The sequence below is a fragment of the Nuphar pumila genome, chromosome 15 (genome assembly GCF_984573655.1).
Source record: "Nuphar pumila chromosome 15, dmNupPumi1.hap1.1, whole genome shotgun sequence".
NCBI lineage: Eukaryota > Viridiplantae > Streptophyta > Magnoliopsida > Nymphaeales > Nymphaeaceae > Nuphar > Nuphar pumila.
This window is the reverse complement of record NC_143263.1, coordinates 40,086,828-40,102,833: the sequence shown is the minus strand read 5'-3', so window position 1 is coordinate 40,102,833 and position 16,006 is coordinate 40,086,828. Positions and strand designations below refer to the sequence as shown.

At 43.5% G+C, this 16,006-nt stretch overlaps 1 protein-coding gene across 3 annotated transcripts in view; it reads right to left on the bottom strand.

The window, feature by feature from the left end:
• Positions 1–16,006, bottom strand: part of LOC149815202 (coatomer subunit beta'-2-like) — a 55,844-nt gene that overhangs the window by 11,253 nt on the left and 28,585 nt on the right. The window contains exons 23-24 of one of the 3 annotated variants that reach the window (XM_089989809.1): positions 11,294–11,429; positions 9,025–9,182 (exon numbers count right to left, since the gene is read on the bottom strand). In XM_089989809.1, coding sequence (XP_089845935.1) covers positions 9,045–9,182; positions 11,294–11,429 — 274 coding nt within the window. In that variant the 3' untranslated portion in view covers positions 9,025–9,044. Of the gene's footprint in view, positions 1–9,001; positions 9,183–11,293; positions 11,430–16,006 lie in introns of all 3 variants that reach the window. The other 2 variants (XM_089989810.1, XM_089989811.1) reach the window with 2 other exon arrangements.

Genomic DNA, 16,006 nt, shown 5'->3' with positions numbered 1-16,006 from the left:
TTCTTAATATCAGGAGCATGAAGAACGTCAGAAAGAGTGAGAGTGGAATGTGACATAGGAATGACAGTTTTTCCAACATGAGAAACAGGATGGTGGGATCCATCTCCAGTGACAATCTTACTTTTTCCAAAATAGGGAATGGGATTAGAAATCTTACCTGCATCACCAGTTACATGAGTCGTTGCCCCTGAGTCGACAAACCAGGTGCCTTCATCACTCTGCTTCAATTTCAACTCTGACAAGGCAGATATCAGCAGATCTTTAATCTCTCCACTACTTGAGAACCTTTTTTTGTTTTCTGTCTGTGGACCCTTTCCTTTATTCTCTGGATTATGCCAACAATTCGCCTTGATATGCCCCTTTTTGTTACAAAAGCAGCAGGTAGGAATGGATCTTGACCCTTGCGCATGAGTTAACATATTTGGAGTGGGAAGCAGACCACGCCCTCCGTGTCCACTTCGCCCTTGTCCTCCTCGTCCTCTACCATAAGACACCCCTGTGGCAAAAACTTCCTGAGAATTTGTGTGGACGTGAGATTCCTCAAGGAACCCTTTCAGAGTCATCTCATACTGAATTAATTTTGCTCGTAACTCATCAAAGGTAGGAAGGGCAGGGAGACACAATAGGGAAGTGACGATCATGTTGTAGTCGGATCCCAATCCACTCAGAGTCTGTTGTACCATATCGTTGTCGCTCACCGCACATCCTATAACTACAAGTTGGTCTGTGATAGTCTTCATCTTGTTCAGATATTCCATGATGGTCATGGAATCTTTTCTCAACATCTGAAATTCCCTCTTGAGAAAAACCATTCTCGCCTGCGAAACTTGTGAATATGTTTGAACCAATTTTTCCCAAAGTTGCAAAGCAGTACAGTTGTCGGGAATTGCAACAAGAACCTCTTGGGACAAGGTGGAAGTGATGTATGCAACCACTGACTGATCTTTCCTTTCCCAGTTGAGGTACTCAACATTCTTGACATACACAATTGAACTTACTCCTTTGTCGTCTTTTTCTTCTCTCGTAATAAATTCGATTGGGGCGGGAGAGGTTCCATCAAGGTGACCTAAGAGACCTTGACTCCTTATAAAAGGAATGATTTGTCTCTTCCAAATCAAGAAATTTGAGGTATTCAACTTTTTAGAAACAAGTTGATTGAGAAAGCTTGAAGAAAGATTCGATTGAGAAGAATAAGGATCCATTGAGAAATAAAATTCAACGAGTGTTGACGGAGTGCTCAGTCCCTTTTTTTTTTTTTAAATAAGCAAGAGACCGCAGGCTGTCAGATTCAGAAAAATATTGAGGCTAAACATTGAACTTTTCTTTACACTCTTGGAAAATTTTGAGATTGACGTGATGAAAAGAAAATTTCACACGTTAAATATGTTTTCAGATAAATATAGAAGATGAAAGTCAGGGAATAAATATAAGAGGAACGTACAGCAAAAACTGGTATATTTGGATATGCAAAACAGATACAAAAGAGAAGATCGGACAAAGAGAACAAATCAAGTGATACCAAACAAAGGCAGATCTGAAATAGGTATCGATTTGGCGTTTCACGTGAATCAATTTCAGTGATTCACGTGAAAAAAAAAGGAATCCACCTTTTTTTTGCACAGTCTGTATTCACGTAAAGAGGGTTTACGTGAATCTCAGATTACCACAAAGAGATCAAGCCCACGTGAGATGTGGGTCAGGTGTACAAAAAATTTCAGGAAGAAGGAGAAGAAAGGAGCCACGTGAATCTCAAGCCCACGTGAGATGTGGGTCGAGTACACAGAAAATTTCAGAGAACAGAAATAAAAAATGAAAAGAGGGAGAAAGGAAGAAAAGTAGAAGGGGAGAAACGAAAAACCTCAAATCTCCGATCGTCGCACCTGTCGGAAACCCTCTTCGGCCCTCAGATGGATCTCGGCTCTGATACCATGTAAGTTTTCCTTCTTGTTCCTGTTTGAGAAAGAGAAGAGAGAGAGTTGTATCGGCTGTCTCGATTTCTGTTGAAGAAATCGTGACCTAAATGTATATTTAAGGTTACATTATACAATGGATCCGGGTCTGGTATATCCAGACCCGATAACAAAAAAACATTAACAAAATACATGATCCTTGGGTCGGATCCTGCAGATCCTGCACCTTTTTCAGAGAGGGGCCGAGCCCTCCCTGTGCTCCCTGCAACCAAGGGAGGGGTCGAACCCCCCTCCCTGCACCACCTTTAGCAAGGGAGGGGCCCAACCTCCTCCTTGCTCCCTTGGACGACAGGGAATGGTCGTCCAGTAGGGGCTTTATCCCCTGCCACTTTGTCGACAAGTCGGCAGGGGTAAAACCCCTGCCGCCTGTGAGAAGGGTCTTGGTAGGGGGTTTTGGAGCCCCTGCCTGCCCTTTTGTTTTCACCAGGGAGGGTCGAGACTAGGGGTGGCAAAACCTGACATGACCCGCCAACCCGCCTCTTAGGCGGGTTCGGGTTTGGAAAAAATGAACCCGTTTAATAAATGGGTCGACCCGCCTAATCCGTTTATTAAACGGGTCGGGTTTGTGTTAGGGGTATGCCAACCCGCCAACCTGGCTGACCCGTTTAATAAACGGGTCAGGCGGGTGGGTCAACCCGCCAACCCGTCTGCCAACCCACCAACCCGACCCGTCAACTCGACCCGCCATCCTGACCCGCGAACCTGCGAACCCGTTTACCCGACCCAACCCATTTATTAAATGGGTTGGCGGGTCGTGTCAAGTTACCCGTTTATTAAACGGGTTGGGTTCGTGTTTGCCACAGCTGACCCGTTTAATAAATGGGTCGGGTTCGGGTTGAGGTATGCTGACCCGCCAACCCGTCGGGTCAACCCGCCAACCCGTCGGGTCAACCCGCCAACCCGACACGATTGCCACCCCTAGTCGAGACCCCTCCCTGTCTCTTCCTTTTCATAAGGAGGGTCAAGCCCTCCATGTCTCCTTTTTTATTGCGCAGGGGAGGGTTCGACACTCCATGCCTCTGTTTGTTTCGGGGAGAGGCTCGAGCCCTACCTGCCTTCGAGCTACACAGGGGGAGGGGTCGAGCCCCTCCCTGCTTGTTTATTGCGCAAGAAAGGGGTCGGCTCCCTCCCTGTTTCACTGGGGAGGGGGCGAGACCCCTTTCCTCCCTTGGTTTGGGCAGGGGAGGGACTGAGCCCCCTCCCTGCACCCTCTTCTTTAGGGCAGGGGCATCACCCCTGCCATCGCCAGTTTTCGACAGGCAGGAGCGAAGCTCCCTGCCTCTATACTTTCCGACAGGCAAGGGCAAAGCTCCTGCTCCTGTTTCTTGCACGTAAAGAAGGTTCGTCGGGGGCACGATGCCCATGCCTATGCTTCTTTCACGTCAGGACAGCGGCAATGCCCCTGTCCTCTCTACCTTTCTGGTTGAGATATCGCTTTTGCAGCTCGTACGACGGATCCTGCTTGCGCCCCACGACCCGATCCGTCCATCGCTTACACCTGCAAATGCTAGCAATCTCGCAACTCCCCAAGGTAGGAGAAGATTGCACGGAAGACTTAGACAATTGAATTGAGTTCAATTAACTAAAAAGGATAATTAAATAAACATATATATATATATATTTATACGAGTACGAATTTAACTCAAGGACGTGGTTTCACGATCCTTGTCCTCTACTTTTTGTCATGTTTTTACTTTGCCAGCGCGTTTTACGCCCAGACTCCTGTTTTTGCAAATGTTTCATTATTGTCTTGTCATTGCAGATGACACTCAAGTTTTCGCTCATTGCATGTTCTATAAAAGGCATCTTCGTGGAGGATGCAAGAGTCATTTACCACTCTCTCTCTTGCGACAAGAGTTGAGTCAGGAGCTTAACGATACATCCTCGTCTAAGGGGAGGGATCCCTAGCAGGAATCCTGACTTTTCGAGTGAGCAGTCCTGCAAAGTAGACTTAAGAATTTAGGGAGCTACGCAAAAGCATCAAAGACTGCCAAATGGCTGGTTCTGTTCGTCTATTCGACATATCTCGGGTAACCCCAAATTGAGGCTTGAGCGGACTTCTTAGCGGGGGGTTCTGTTGAGAAACCTGTATCCCGTTCATCGAAGCCGATATCGAGTTATGCGAGGCATGTAGATACCATGATAGCGGATGAGATTCTAGAAAATTGCATGCCAAATGTTGGCACAAGCTGTTAGTTGTTTCAAAAGATAGATAATGTCAAAAGTAAAGTTTGAGAAACATTACATCTTTGTAAAATACTTTTGCTGAGACTCCTATCGAGGAACTATACCCCTTTTATCCTAGAGTACTTGTAGTCGTGCACTACACGCTAGTACTTCAGTGATCGGATGAGACGGTTGTGCGATCTCGAACAGTGCAAAATGCACAATGTAGTAAACACATAAAAATGAGATCACCTTCACAAGTAAGATGCTCATTTGGTCAAAAGACCAAAGCATATAGAATGAGTCGTCAGTTAATTTACCCCTGACGCACTCATTTGCTTCTTGTAGTCTGTCAAGGGAGAAGACAGAGCGGTACACACTTCAATGGACAGGTTGTTAATAACTACCCTACGGGCAAAGATCCGGCCTCCCCAGTCATTGAAGTTAGGGGAAGGGACTACCAGACATTATCCTAGGTGGTAGATCTCATGGACTTATGCAGAAGTTGGATGCATCCGTTGTCAAGTACCTACCTTTGAATAATCCTCTCTCAGCTAAAGTCGTCCCCTTAGAAGCAAACTCAACTAGCTATTTGGGTTATTGAAAATAATAGAATAACAGACGCCCGAACTAGTCTCAGTTGTTTCTACGATTTGTCTGCGCGTACCCGCAGGCCAGTAATATCGAAACATAAGTCTGTTCACACTGGTTGATGGGTCATAAGACTTGGTAGTTACGTGGTAGTTTACAGCTTACGATCAAATGAATCGTCATGTTGCGTTTGACAGTTACACTGCTTAGTTGTTTTGTACTGCTTACTTACTTTGAACTGCTTACTTGTTTTAAACTGCTTAGCATGCTGAATTAAATGCTCTTAATTCAGTTTCCTTTAGTCTCTCTTGTGCACTTACTAGTTTTTCGCAAAACTAACATATTCTATGGGTACAGGTGATGATTAGGTACACCACGGGCGATGGCGCGATAGCAAGATGGCTTCAAGATTTTTTTTCCTGTTCTTAGCTCGCGTCCTGGACGTTTTGGGGTTTTGTTACGGATTTTCCTTTGGATATCCGAATTTTGTACTATTTGGGAACTTCTTTAAATGAAAGTGGTTTTTCCAAGTGTTTTGCAAGTATCATGTGTAGTGAGTTTTGGTTCTTTTAGCTAACGTGCCCAAAGTTGTCAGCTTGCTTTTCTAAATTCAACAAAAGAATTATTTTTCGCTTATTACATAAAGAAACTTTGAAAGGAAAGAGATTTTCTTCTAGTCTCTTGCTTGTTTTCTGAAAGGTTCGAAAATTTAAAATTTTGGGGTGTTACACCCACCAAGACCGAGCCCGATATGTTTTAGGCCCAGCCCAACCCCAGAAAGATTTAGGCCAGGCCTCGGGTTGCCTGAGTCCTGGTTGGGGGGCTCAGGTCGGGCACCCATACCCAATGCCCATTGTTACTCATCCAATGCACGTGTATGATGCTCATGTCCTTGACTCGGTATTAAACAGAAACGATAATAGATAAGGATAAACAAAATGGATTTTGTGACCGAGCTCTTAGGTTTCACAAGTGTCCTAAGTCCTAACTAGGGGTGGGAAACAGGCCAGGCAGCCTGATGGGCCAAAAAGACCTGGCCCACCATGGCCGGGTTTGGGCCATGATCTTAGGTCCGGGCCCGTTAGGTACCGGGCCGAAACCTGGCGCGTTACATACGTGGGCCAGACCCAGGCCAAACCAATGGGCCTGAGTTATTAATTTTTTAATCATATAAATTTTTTTAAAAATAACTATTACATAGTAACTTCCATAACTATTACTATTTACCTAATTAGTTGCATGAAAACTTGCTATTTGTTAATTATTACTATTTACCTAATTAGTTGAACTAATTAAGAATTAGGTTTTATCATGAAAATAATGGAAAATAAATGGGTTTGGGCTGAGCCAGCCCAGACTCGGCCCACTTCACATTGACCCATTGGGCCAATGGGCTGGGCCATGGGCTTCTATTGAAACCCGAGCCTTTTAAGAACTGGGCTAAAACCCAACCCGTTAATAAACAGGTCGGACCGTTGACCAGGCCAGCCCAGTCCATTAGTGGGCAGGGCAGAGGCCCGGTGCCCACCCCTAGTCATAACAGCAGTTTCTTTTCAAAAATAACCTTCATTCTTAAATAAAAAAAGCACCATGGTTCAATGTTGTCAGTATCCACCTGAGTCTGACAATTAGCACCGTATCGGCAGAAAATCACCTGAGTTTTAGATTGTCAAATTTCTTAAACTTTTTTAGTTGATCAGAACCTATAGATATGATCTATAGGCATTATTTAGTAGAAAACAAGTTTAAGATAATGTGATTATAGCATATATGTAATGTTTTTAAAAACCTTAAAAATCATCGGCTCACAATGTATCAAATTTTCATGATTTAAAAAATCTTACTTTTATGTCCAAAAAAACATGATCCAAAGCATGATTCCTATCAAACAGTGTTGTGAAAAGCGTTGAGGCGTAGCGAGGCACTCCACCAAAATCTGAGGCGAGGCGTAAGCCTCGAGGCGCAAAGCATAAGCCTAAAAAAAAATAAACTTAAAAAAACTATAAAAAATTATCTAAAATTATAAATAAATAAGAAATGTTTTATTGATGAAGCACCAACAAACACGAAATAAAAAATCTCAAATAAATACGGGAAAAATATGAGATTAACATGTAAAAGTAACATTAATGCAACAACTTGATCTATGTAAGTATCTAAGAAATAAAATATGAGCAGTTCCAATGCCTAGAGCAGCATAAATAATCCATTTCTTCATCAAGAAACAAGCAATGGAAGAAAAACCATGGAAGCAGGTGCAAGCAAGTGGGAATCAGTATTTGAAAGCTTCGAGCAAGCAGACCCAACAACCACTAGAAAGTATGTAGAATATCTAACATCCTTCTACAGTTTGTATCATAAATTTGAATACTTCAAGCAGCGGGACTTTTTGTTCAGGTCAAATGTCTGGTCATGTACAATCAATTACTTGAACATCTGACTATGAAGCAAGAATAGCCAATATATTATGGAGCATCTGACTATAGTAAATGAAATCAAGAGTGGAAGCAAGACAGATCCAGGCACAGGATCTCAAAAAAGAGTAAATAATAACCTACTAGTAAGATTACATAAGTAACTTTTTAAATGTTTTAAGCTCACCAAAAGAACAGTATTGATACAGTAAGCAGAGATGACCCATACATCAAATCATAATGAAGTGGTTCCAAGTACAAATATCCTCATTGAATCATACAGCGCTCACAAGAATACAAGCACAATGCTCACAAACAAAATCACAAGATCTCACAAGTACAGGGGGTGGAGCCCCCTTCCCTGCCGAACAGAAGGTGACAGGGGGTGAAGCCCCCTGCTGAAAAAGAAAGCGACAGGGGGTGGAGCCCCCTGCCGGTCGACACAAAGAAAGAGGCACGGGCGGGGGGAGTCCCCCTGCCTGTTGACAAAGCAAAAAGGACAGGGGGAGAAGAGCCCCCCTGTCGACAAGGCAAATGGCAGGAGGGGTGGAGCCCTCTGCCGGCAAAGCAAGGAGGACAGGGGAGAGTAGAGCCCCCCTGTCAGCAAGGCAAATGGCAAGGGGGGGACCCCCTGCGGACGAAAGGCGACGACAGGGGCTCTGCCCCCCTGTCGATCGACCAAGAGAGAAAAGCAGAGGGGGGGAATCCCCTGCCCACGAGAGGCAACGACAAGGGGCACCGCCCCCTGTCGGTCGACCCCAAAAGAAAGGCAGGGGGTAACCCCTGCCGACCAGAGGCGACGACATGGGGCACTGCCCCCCTGTCGGTCGACCCCTCACGGAGAAGAAGTAAAGAAGAGGGTTTACCTGGCAGCGGCGACTCTGACGTCACCGGAAAACATAGAGGAAAGGCAGCAAAGGTCGCCGGAACGGATGGCGGTGGCGGTGAGTCGTTGGCGCCCTCGCAACAGAGAAAATAAGACGGTAGTGGCTGGCGGGTCGTCAACGTCTTCTTAGCAGAGGAAAGAAGAAGGTGGAAGAGGCGATGACCAACGGCGAGTGGTGGCCGACGACAGCGGTCGCGGGGGATGAGAGGGGACGGAGGGAGAGAGAAGGGGCGAGGGCTTTAGCCCCTCGCCCGAGGCGCCTGTGTCTTTTTTAAAGACAGGTTCTCTCGACCCTTCGATAATACGGGTTCGGGTCCAGGTCGGACTCGGGTCCGGGCCCATCCAATTTTTTAATGCGCGCCTCAAGGCGTACGCCTCAAGGTGCATGAGGCGTATGCTTTTATGGTTTTGCACTTTTTAAGTGTGCCTCAAGGAAAAAAGGCCCTCGCCTCGAGGCGAGGCATGCTTTTTGCGCCTTGAGGCGCGTTTTTAACAACACTGCTATCAAATAAGCTATGTTGAGTACGTCAATAACGTTTAATTGAGAAGATAAAACCTACAACCATGATTTCTAGTATGTGGGAGTAGGTACTCCCGGAGCACCACCGAAGCATTACTCTTTTTTAATAAATGTAAAAAAATACTTACAATTATTTTATTTTAATGGTTTTAACAAGTGTCACGTTCTGATTGACACACAATATTTTTAAATTATTTTTTAGCCAATTCAGAACGATTCACTTGAGAATCGGTATCTGCCTAAATCGTTGGCCAAACGATTCGATAGCCGAAAGGGTCTTGACAACATTGGCCCGGTTTTCTAGAAATGGCAGCATGGTACTGACTTTTAAGCTCTAGTAACAGCCACTGTACCTACACTACACAGGTGATGATGACAACGATACTAACAATTATAAAAGTGAAAGTGACGGGAAAAACTAATGGGAATTTTAGAGGAAACTAAAATTAATCACCAGAGACAAAATTTGGATTTTACACTGCCAAGCAGTGGATGTGTTATGCTGATGGAGTGCCTTCGTTATTCATACCCCACTGTTCATCAGCCTCGTTACCATTGACGAGGATGGCACTGTCTGCTGAATCCTCTGCCTCCACATCAACAGCCTCCTCCTGACCCTCTTCCTCCACCACTTCCTGTTTAAAAAAAAATCCAATTTCAACCACGACTGTAACAACAACAAGAAGATGGCCAAAGTGACCGTGATCTCAAATTGACCAATGAAATTAGAGATGCCTAATAAACAAACTAACATCGGTCAAAGAGAAGAATGGTGGTTTTCTTGGTAACTTTCAAGGATTTCTTTAAGCCTGCATTCACCTGACCGATCTAAATACCGTGCACAAGATACAAAGAACCATGTACCAATGGGGTCCAATCAGTTCAGATGTCCATCTGACAGGCTCCATTGGACAGGGGCAGTAATGCCATTCAGGCACTAGTGGACAAAAGGCTTTTCATGCCCTTCCTTTTTTAACAGGGGTCCAGCACGGCAGCTTAGGAAGTCATTCATGGCGTGCTTTGACAGCATCATGAACCCCTTGGATCAGAGTATCCCAATGGACACGAGAGAGAGAGTCCTGGATTCAGTTCCAACAGCCTGCCCTTAAAATTTGATACATTTGAGAGCGCATCAGATCAGAGGCAGCTCTGACCGAACACCAACACTTCTGTTTTGTTTCAGTCATTCAATTTTTGCACCTGTAGACTCATCCAAAATTTGAATGGCTCTCAAAAAAATTGTTGGACCCATCTAAGAAACAACCTATCCATTCATGGTGTTCTGGCTGCCAATAATCAAATGGATGAACGGCATCCAAAGCAGCTCTCCCGATGTACCGTCAGAGCTGCATCTGACCTCTCGTGATACATTTTGCTGCTAGACAGTACAGAAGCCAAGAGTAATTTAGGTGGCAGACAACATTCATTACATGGTCAAATTTAGGGACAGGTTTATCAATTTTAAAATGCAAACTTCATAGCTGTTCATGCATACCAAGTAAACTGAACTGAACATCTAATAAACCTGGTTTACAAAGACACTTTCATGAAGGAAAGAACATACTACCCTGATGCTCCTTTATTAGGCATCACACACACACACACACACACACACACACACACACACACACACACACACACACACACACACACAAATGAACATTAATGGTGTATATGACTTCAACTGTAATAACTCATTTAAAAAAACATGTATTCCACATGCAAAATCAAACACATTTGAAACGATCATTAACCCCTGAAGAAAACAAAAAGATGATAACAACAATGACAATGATGTTAATACGACTGGTGATAATGAGGAGAACAATGACGATGATGATGATAAGAAGGATAAATAGAAACCAATTACTGAACAATAACCACGATGAGAGTAATGATGACCCAAGACAAATGAAATTATGACTCAGTGGTAATAACTTAATTATTGACCCCCAAACCTCATGTGCATGGCACAATTCATTCTAGAAGAAGCATATAGGAACCAAGCAAAACTCTTGGCCTCAAACAAAGATTATAAATATCAAAAGGACAAATATTTGTGTTTTAGTTTTTACAGTATTATGTGAGTGGACCATCATTAACCCCTGAAGAAAACAAAAAGAAGCATGGATGTTGTGTTCACGTAAAAATTATATTGTGGACTTCTAACGAAATAATGCATTAACTCATTTTCACAGAACATGGTTTATCCCCCTAGACCAACAGTTAAAACCGAAAAATATCAAGTGTAGATGACATTAATATACAGAATCTGAAGTCAACTCTTTTCAGGAAGCAAACTACTGAATAAGTCAATTCTACGCCGAAGAGAACTATAAAGAAAAAATAAGTGTGCATGTGTTTGTGTGTCCATGAAGATGTTTGCATGGATGCAGCGTTAATATTATTCTGAATCTTAGACTCCCCAGCAAGCCATGTATGGACTCAACTAGGTCCATCATTTCAGACTTCTGAAATCTTGAGCAAAATTCAAAAACCTTAAGTGCTGAGATGAATTACTTCAAATAAATGCGGACTTGGCCAGAGATTTGGGCAGTCAACTTAGATCTCCAAATCAGAGTGGAGTCTAGGAGATTAAAAGACAGTACATTCTCTTGTAACTTGAAACACTCAAACCACGTCTCCAAGTGGATGAAGAGCCAGAATTGAATATGCCATCAGTCCACTACAGTAGCACCAAAGAGAAAAGTTGGCCAATGAAACTTCAAAGAATCTACAAATATACCTCATGGACCAAATCACCGTTTTCCAGGGGTACAGCTATTTCATCACCAAGTTGCATACTTTTAAATGCTTCCACAAGATCGATATGGCGTTTGTCTGACAAATTCAAGTACTCCTCAGCTGGTGGATATTGGCCTCTGTTTGACAGCATTTACATCATTACGTTGCCAAGAATTCCAAATAATGCAAGACAACAAAATGCAATAAACCTGATTGATGGAAAATATGGAAGCTCAAACTTCAACACTTGAATACGTAAATCAACATACAATCAAGTTAGAAGTTTACAGTATTTGGGAGCCTGGGCATGTACCATGGCAGCGACATAAGTTGTTGGTCATGGTGTGAATATTTAGTTCATATATGATGCGTGGAATAGTTTTGCCATTTTTAAGCAAGAATGATTTAGTTATTAAGGGGTCACAACGTGAATTGACAATTATGGTGACCTACTAAAATGAGCAACACAGAAAGAGTCAATAAAGTATAAGACAAAAGGATATAAGCAGAAGATAAGCTTGTCAACAACAAAATCATCAGACACTTTAAATCCCATTACTCCAAAACTAGGGATGGCAGTGGATCGGGGGGAAACGGGGCCCAGCCCTGTCTCGTCCCGTTTGGACAGGCGATGGAGGACATGAAATGGAGAATGGACCGGGGATGGAGGTTAAAATCAAAACCTGTGCAGGGATGGAGGCGGAGATGGACTTACTCTTGCCCCAGATCCCCATTAAAGGAAATTACTATTATACCCTTATACATAATATAAAATCCTATATATATTCCTAACATAAAATCCTTTCTCGAATCGCTCCTCTCTCCTTTCCTCTAACGATCCGTGCGAGCTCTCATTCTTTCCTCTCCTTCCTCTAACAGCAGACGGCAGTAACGGTGGAAGGATCGGGGAAACGGGACCCCACCCCGCCTCACCCCATTTGGATCGGGGATGGAGGATGTGAAATGGAGAATGGACCGGGGATGGAAGTTAAAATCAAAACCTGTGTGGGGATGGAGGGAAAAAATTTTGAGGCGGGGCGCGGGTGGAGACCTTGTCCCCCGCACCTGCCCCAGTCCGCTGCCATCCCTATCCAAAACCAATGTGGAATTCAGAGATTCACAACAAGCTTACTTTGAAGCACCAATCAGACAAGACTTGCCAAATCAGAAACCAAGTCATCATCCAACCAAGAGAAGGCTATGCCACGTGGACACTTTACTTAGACATTGTATCTCGTATCGACATAACATGACACCAGACACAATATTGGACACACCACGACACTTCATCAAACGATCAGACTTGTATCAGACATAGTTACACCATGTCCTTAACTTTATCCTTTTTTTATGATATTAATTGTATATTTTGTATTTACTTATGTTTTGTTCTTTTAAATTATTGTCTATGTCACATGGGTGCGGGTGCGGGCACGGGGATTCGGCACTTCCAAAAAACCCGGGTGCGGGGGTGCGGCAGGGGCAAAAATGTAATATATATATAAGGGGGTCCGGGGGTTCCCCCGACGCGGGTTTTTTCAAATTTCATTTTATATACAGTTGCACGATAGCGCACCCATCTCGTTAGGAGAACAGTGAATACTAATAGCCAGCAAGGCTACCACCATCATTATCATTTATTATGAAGAGAGAAAATCCTTTACGAAAAAGAAGGATCAGCAAGGCTACCACCATCATTATCATTATCATTTATTATGGAGAGAGAAAATCCTTTACGAAAAAGGAGGATCAGCAAGGCTACCACCATCATTATCATTTATTATGGAGAGAGAAAATCCTTTACGAAAAAGAAGGATCAGGATTGAAAAGGCAGAAGCAGCAGCAGCTGTCAGCAGAATTTTAAAAAAAAAAAAATTCCGCAGCCCATTTCATAGGGCAATTTTTTTAAAAAAAAAATCCAAAAAAAAAAAATGGACCTAAATGATCCTGGGTGCGATCAACGCACCCAGGATCGAGTTGACCGCACCCGGTGCCGCACCTGCGTCGAGTAGCATCGACACGGGTGCAGCACCCTGCTAGCCGAATCCCTATGACATAGATTATCGTAGATTATTACATTTCACTTTTCAATCTACATTTACTCTTTAATGCTTCTGATCATTACTTATTTAGAATTGTTGTTCATGAAATTGCATTCAAAATGATATTCATGCTTTATTGCTTTAGATTAAGAATTTTGAATGCACATAATTACACACACGCAACACACTTCTAGAAATTCCTGTATCAAACCCTTTGCACACACACTTGAACCCAGTGTTGTAAGTATTGTACTGTATCGTACGGTACAATACGTATTGTTACCTATGTCACATGGGTGCGGGTGCGGGGATTCGGCACTTCCAAAAAACCCGGGTGCGGGGGTGCGGCAGGGGCACAAATGTAATATATAAATAAATATATATATATATATAAAGGGGGGTCCGGGGGTTCCCCCCGGCGAGGGTCCCGTTGTGCGGTCAGCGGGGGCAGCCCCCCCCCCCCCCAAGAAATTTTTTTTAAATTCTGCAGCCCATTTCATACGGAATTTTTTTTTTAAAAAAAAATCCAAAAAAATGGACAGAAATGACCCTAGATGCGGTCAACACACCCAGGGTCGGGTTGGGGTTGACCGCACCCGGTGCCGCACCCGCATCGAGTCGCATCAACGCAAGTGCGGCACCCTGCTAGCCGAATCATCTTACATAGATTGTTACTATTAATTCTATCGACACAATACACACTCGTATTGCGATATGAGTGTATCGTATTGGTATCGGTTGTATCATACGATACATCCTTGTATCGTACAATACACTTCATGTGCACTTTAAAAGGGCTGAAACTTTTTTTTTACTTTGGGTTTTAAAGACCTTCTTAGGGCCAATTTCTCCGCTTGTGTAGAGGCCATTAGAGGAAAACCCGCATACCCATAGAAGACTTGAGAGCGTTTTGAGGTTTGGTTTTTGTGCAAGGAAGAGACCTTCGTAGTTTTCTCGCGTAAGAGTGCATTTTTTATCAATTTTCACTCAAGAAAGTGAGGTAAAAAATCTTCATTTTTTGCTTCATTTGTGTATTATTAAAGTTGAAGGAGGGTAAACTCCTTTCTTTTTTGATGTTTTTAGAAGATATTACTTTACTTTTAGTTTTTTACCCTTAATCTCATATTTTTTGAGAACTTAAAACTCAAAATTTGTCCTAAAGTGTGCTATTGAACATTGTTTTACATCTTTGTAGTGATTAGATTTAGTAAACCATGCTTTAGGAGATCGATGGAGGTTGGAGGTCTTGGAGGATGTCTCTCAAAAGATCTTGCATTGAAATATTGTACACCAATTAACTTGGAGATGTGTTTGAAAGGAATTGTGAGGTGTAACTTTTGTGATTTTGTAATGCACGGAGGATTATATAGATCTAAATGTCATGTTATGGAGCATAACTCCACCGTGAAATTATGTACACATCTATGTCACATGGGTGTGGGTGCGGGGGCGGGGGCGGCGGCGGGGGCGAGGTGCAGGGGCAGGCACTTTCAAAAAACTTGGGTACGGGAGTGCGGCAAAAATATAAAATATATATATAGTCCAAAAGTTCGACATAAATGACTGAGTGCGGTCAACGCACCCAGGGTTAAGTTGACCGCATCGGGTGCCGCATGTTGCGACCCAAAGTGAGGTGCCTTTGCTGATAGGTGCAACGACCATCGGAAGCAGCAGCATCAGACTTCTCAGTCTGCAATAGTATATTGATAGCATAAGTATTCCGGTGGATGACATGGCAACCTGCAAGGTTTGCCAATGAGTTGCGCCAAGCGGGGTGACCAGGTGCACTGCACAGAAGCGTCAGCTAAGGGACCACCTGAGCAAGTGGATCTTCAATGTGCGGTTGAGAAGATGCCACCTCAGCTTGTCCAGATGCAATGAACAGGAGCTTGGGCGCATTCTGCATATGGGTGGATTCAATGCATATGCGCCAGGTCAGCATGACTAGGTTTAGCGCATAGGCGCCTTGTGCGCCACTTCAAAGTTGTCCAGATTCAGTGAAGGGGAGCTGAAATCAATTGAGACCACTTGGGCAGTTAGAAACTATTGTGGTATTTGGTTTCTGGTTTCTGGCTTCTGGTTTCCGGTTTGTGGAAGCCTATAAATAAGGCCGGTGTAATACATTTTGTAATCTTTTGAACATTGGAATAGAAATTGAGCTTCGGCTTTTAGAAGAGAGTTCCTCTCTTGGTGCCTTTGGGCATTCAGTTCCCTTTTGGGGAAATTCGGGAATTATGCATTGTGAATAACTTCCTTGGGCCAATTCTGCTTGGTATGATGCCAATTGAGTTGGATTAGGCATTGATCCAGCGCTGAGCCTAGATCAAGTCATCGCACATTCGGTGACATTGTGGATTACCTTGGAGCTCTTCAACGCAGCAAAGATGTCAAGATTGCGGTACTAACCTTCTTGCAAATGTGAGTACTTGACACCTCTAGCTATTTCAGTGGATTCACAACAGCGCAACCTCTAATGCATCATCAACTACCTGTGTTGTTCGGGAATGAGGACGATCGTGCTTTTGCCGCTCGAAAGGACTCACTCTGTGCACTACAGAGATCTTCCTAGTGCTGCTATGGTAAGGGAGGTTTTTCGGCTTCTACACCTTCGCAGGGGGTTGTTCAGTCGATGATCTCTCTCAAGGGAGCAGTCTACTAAAGCTAGCACAGGT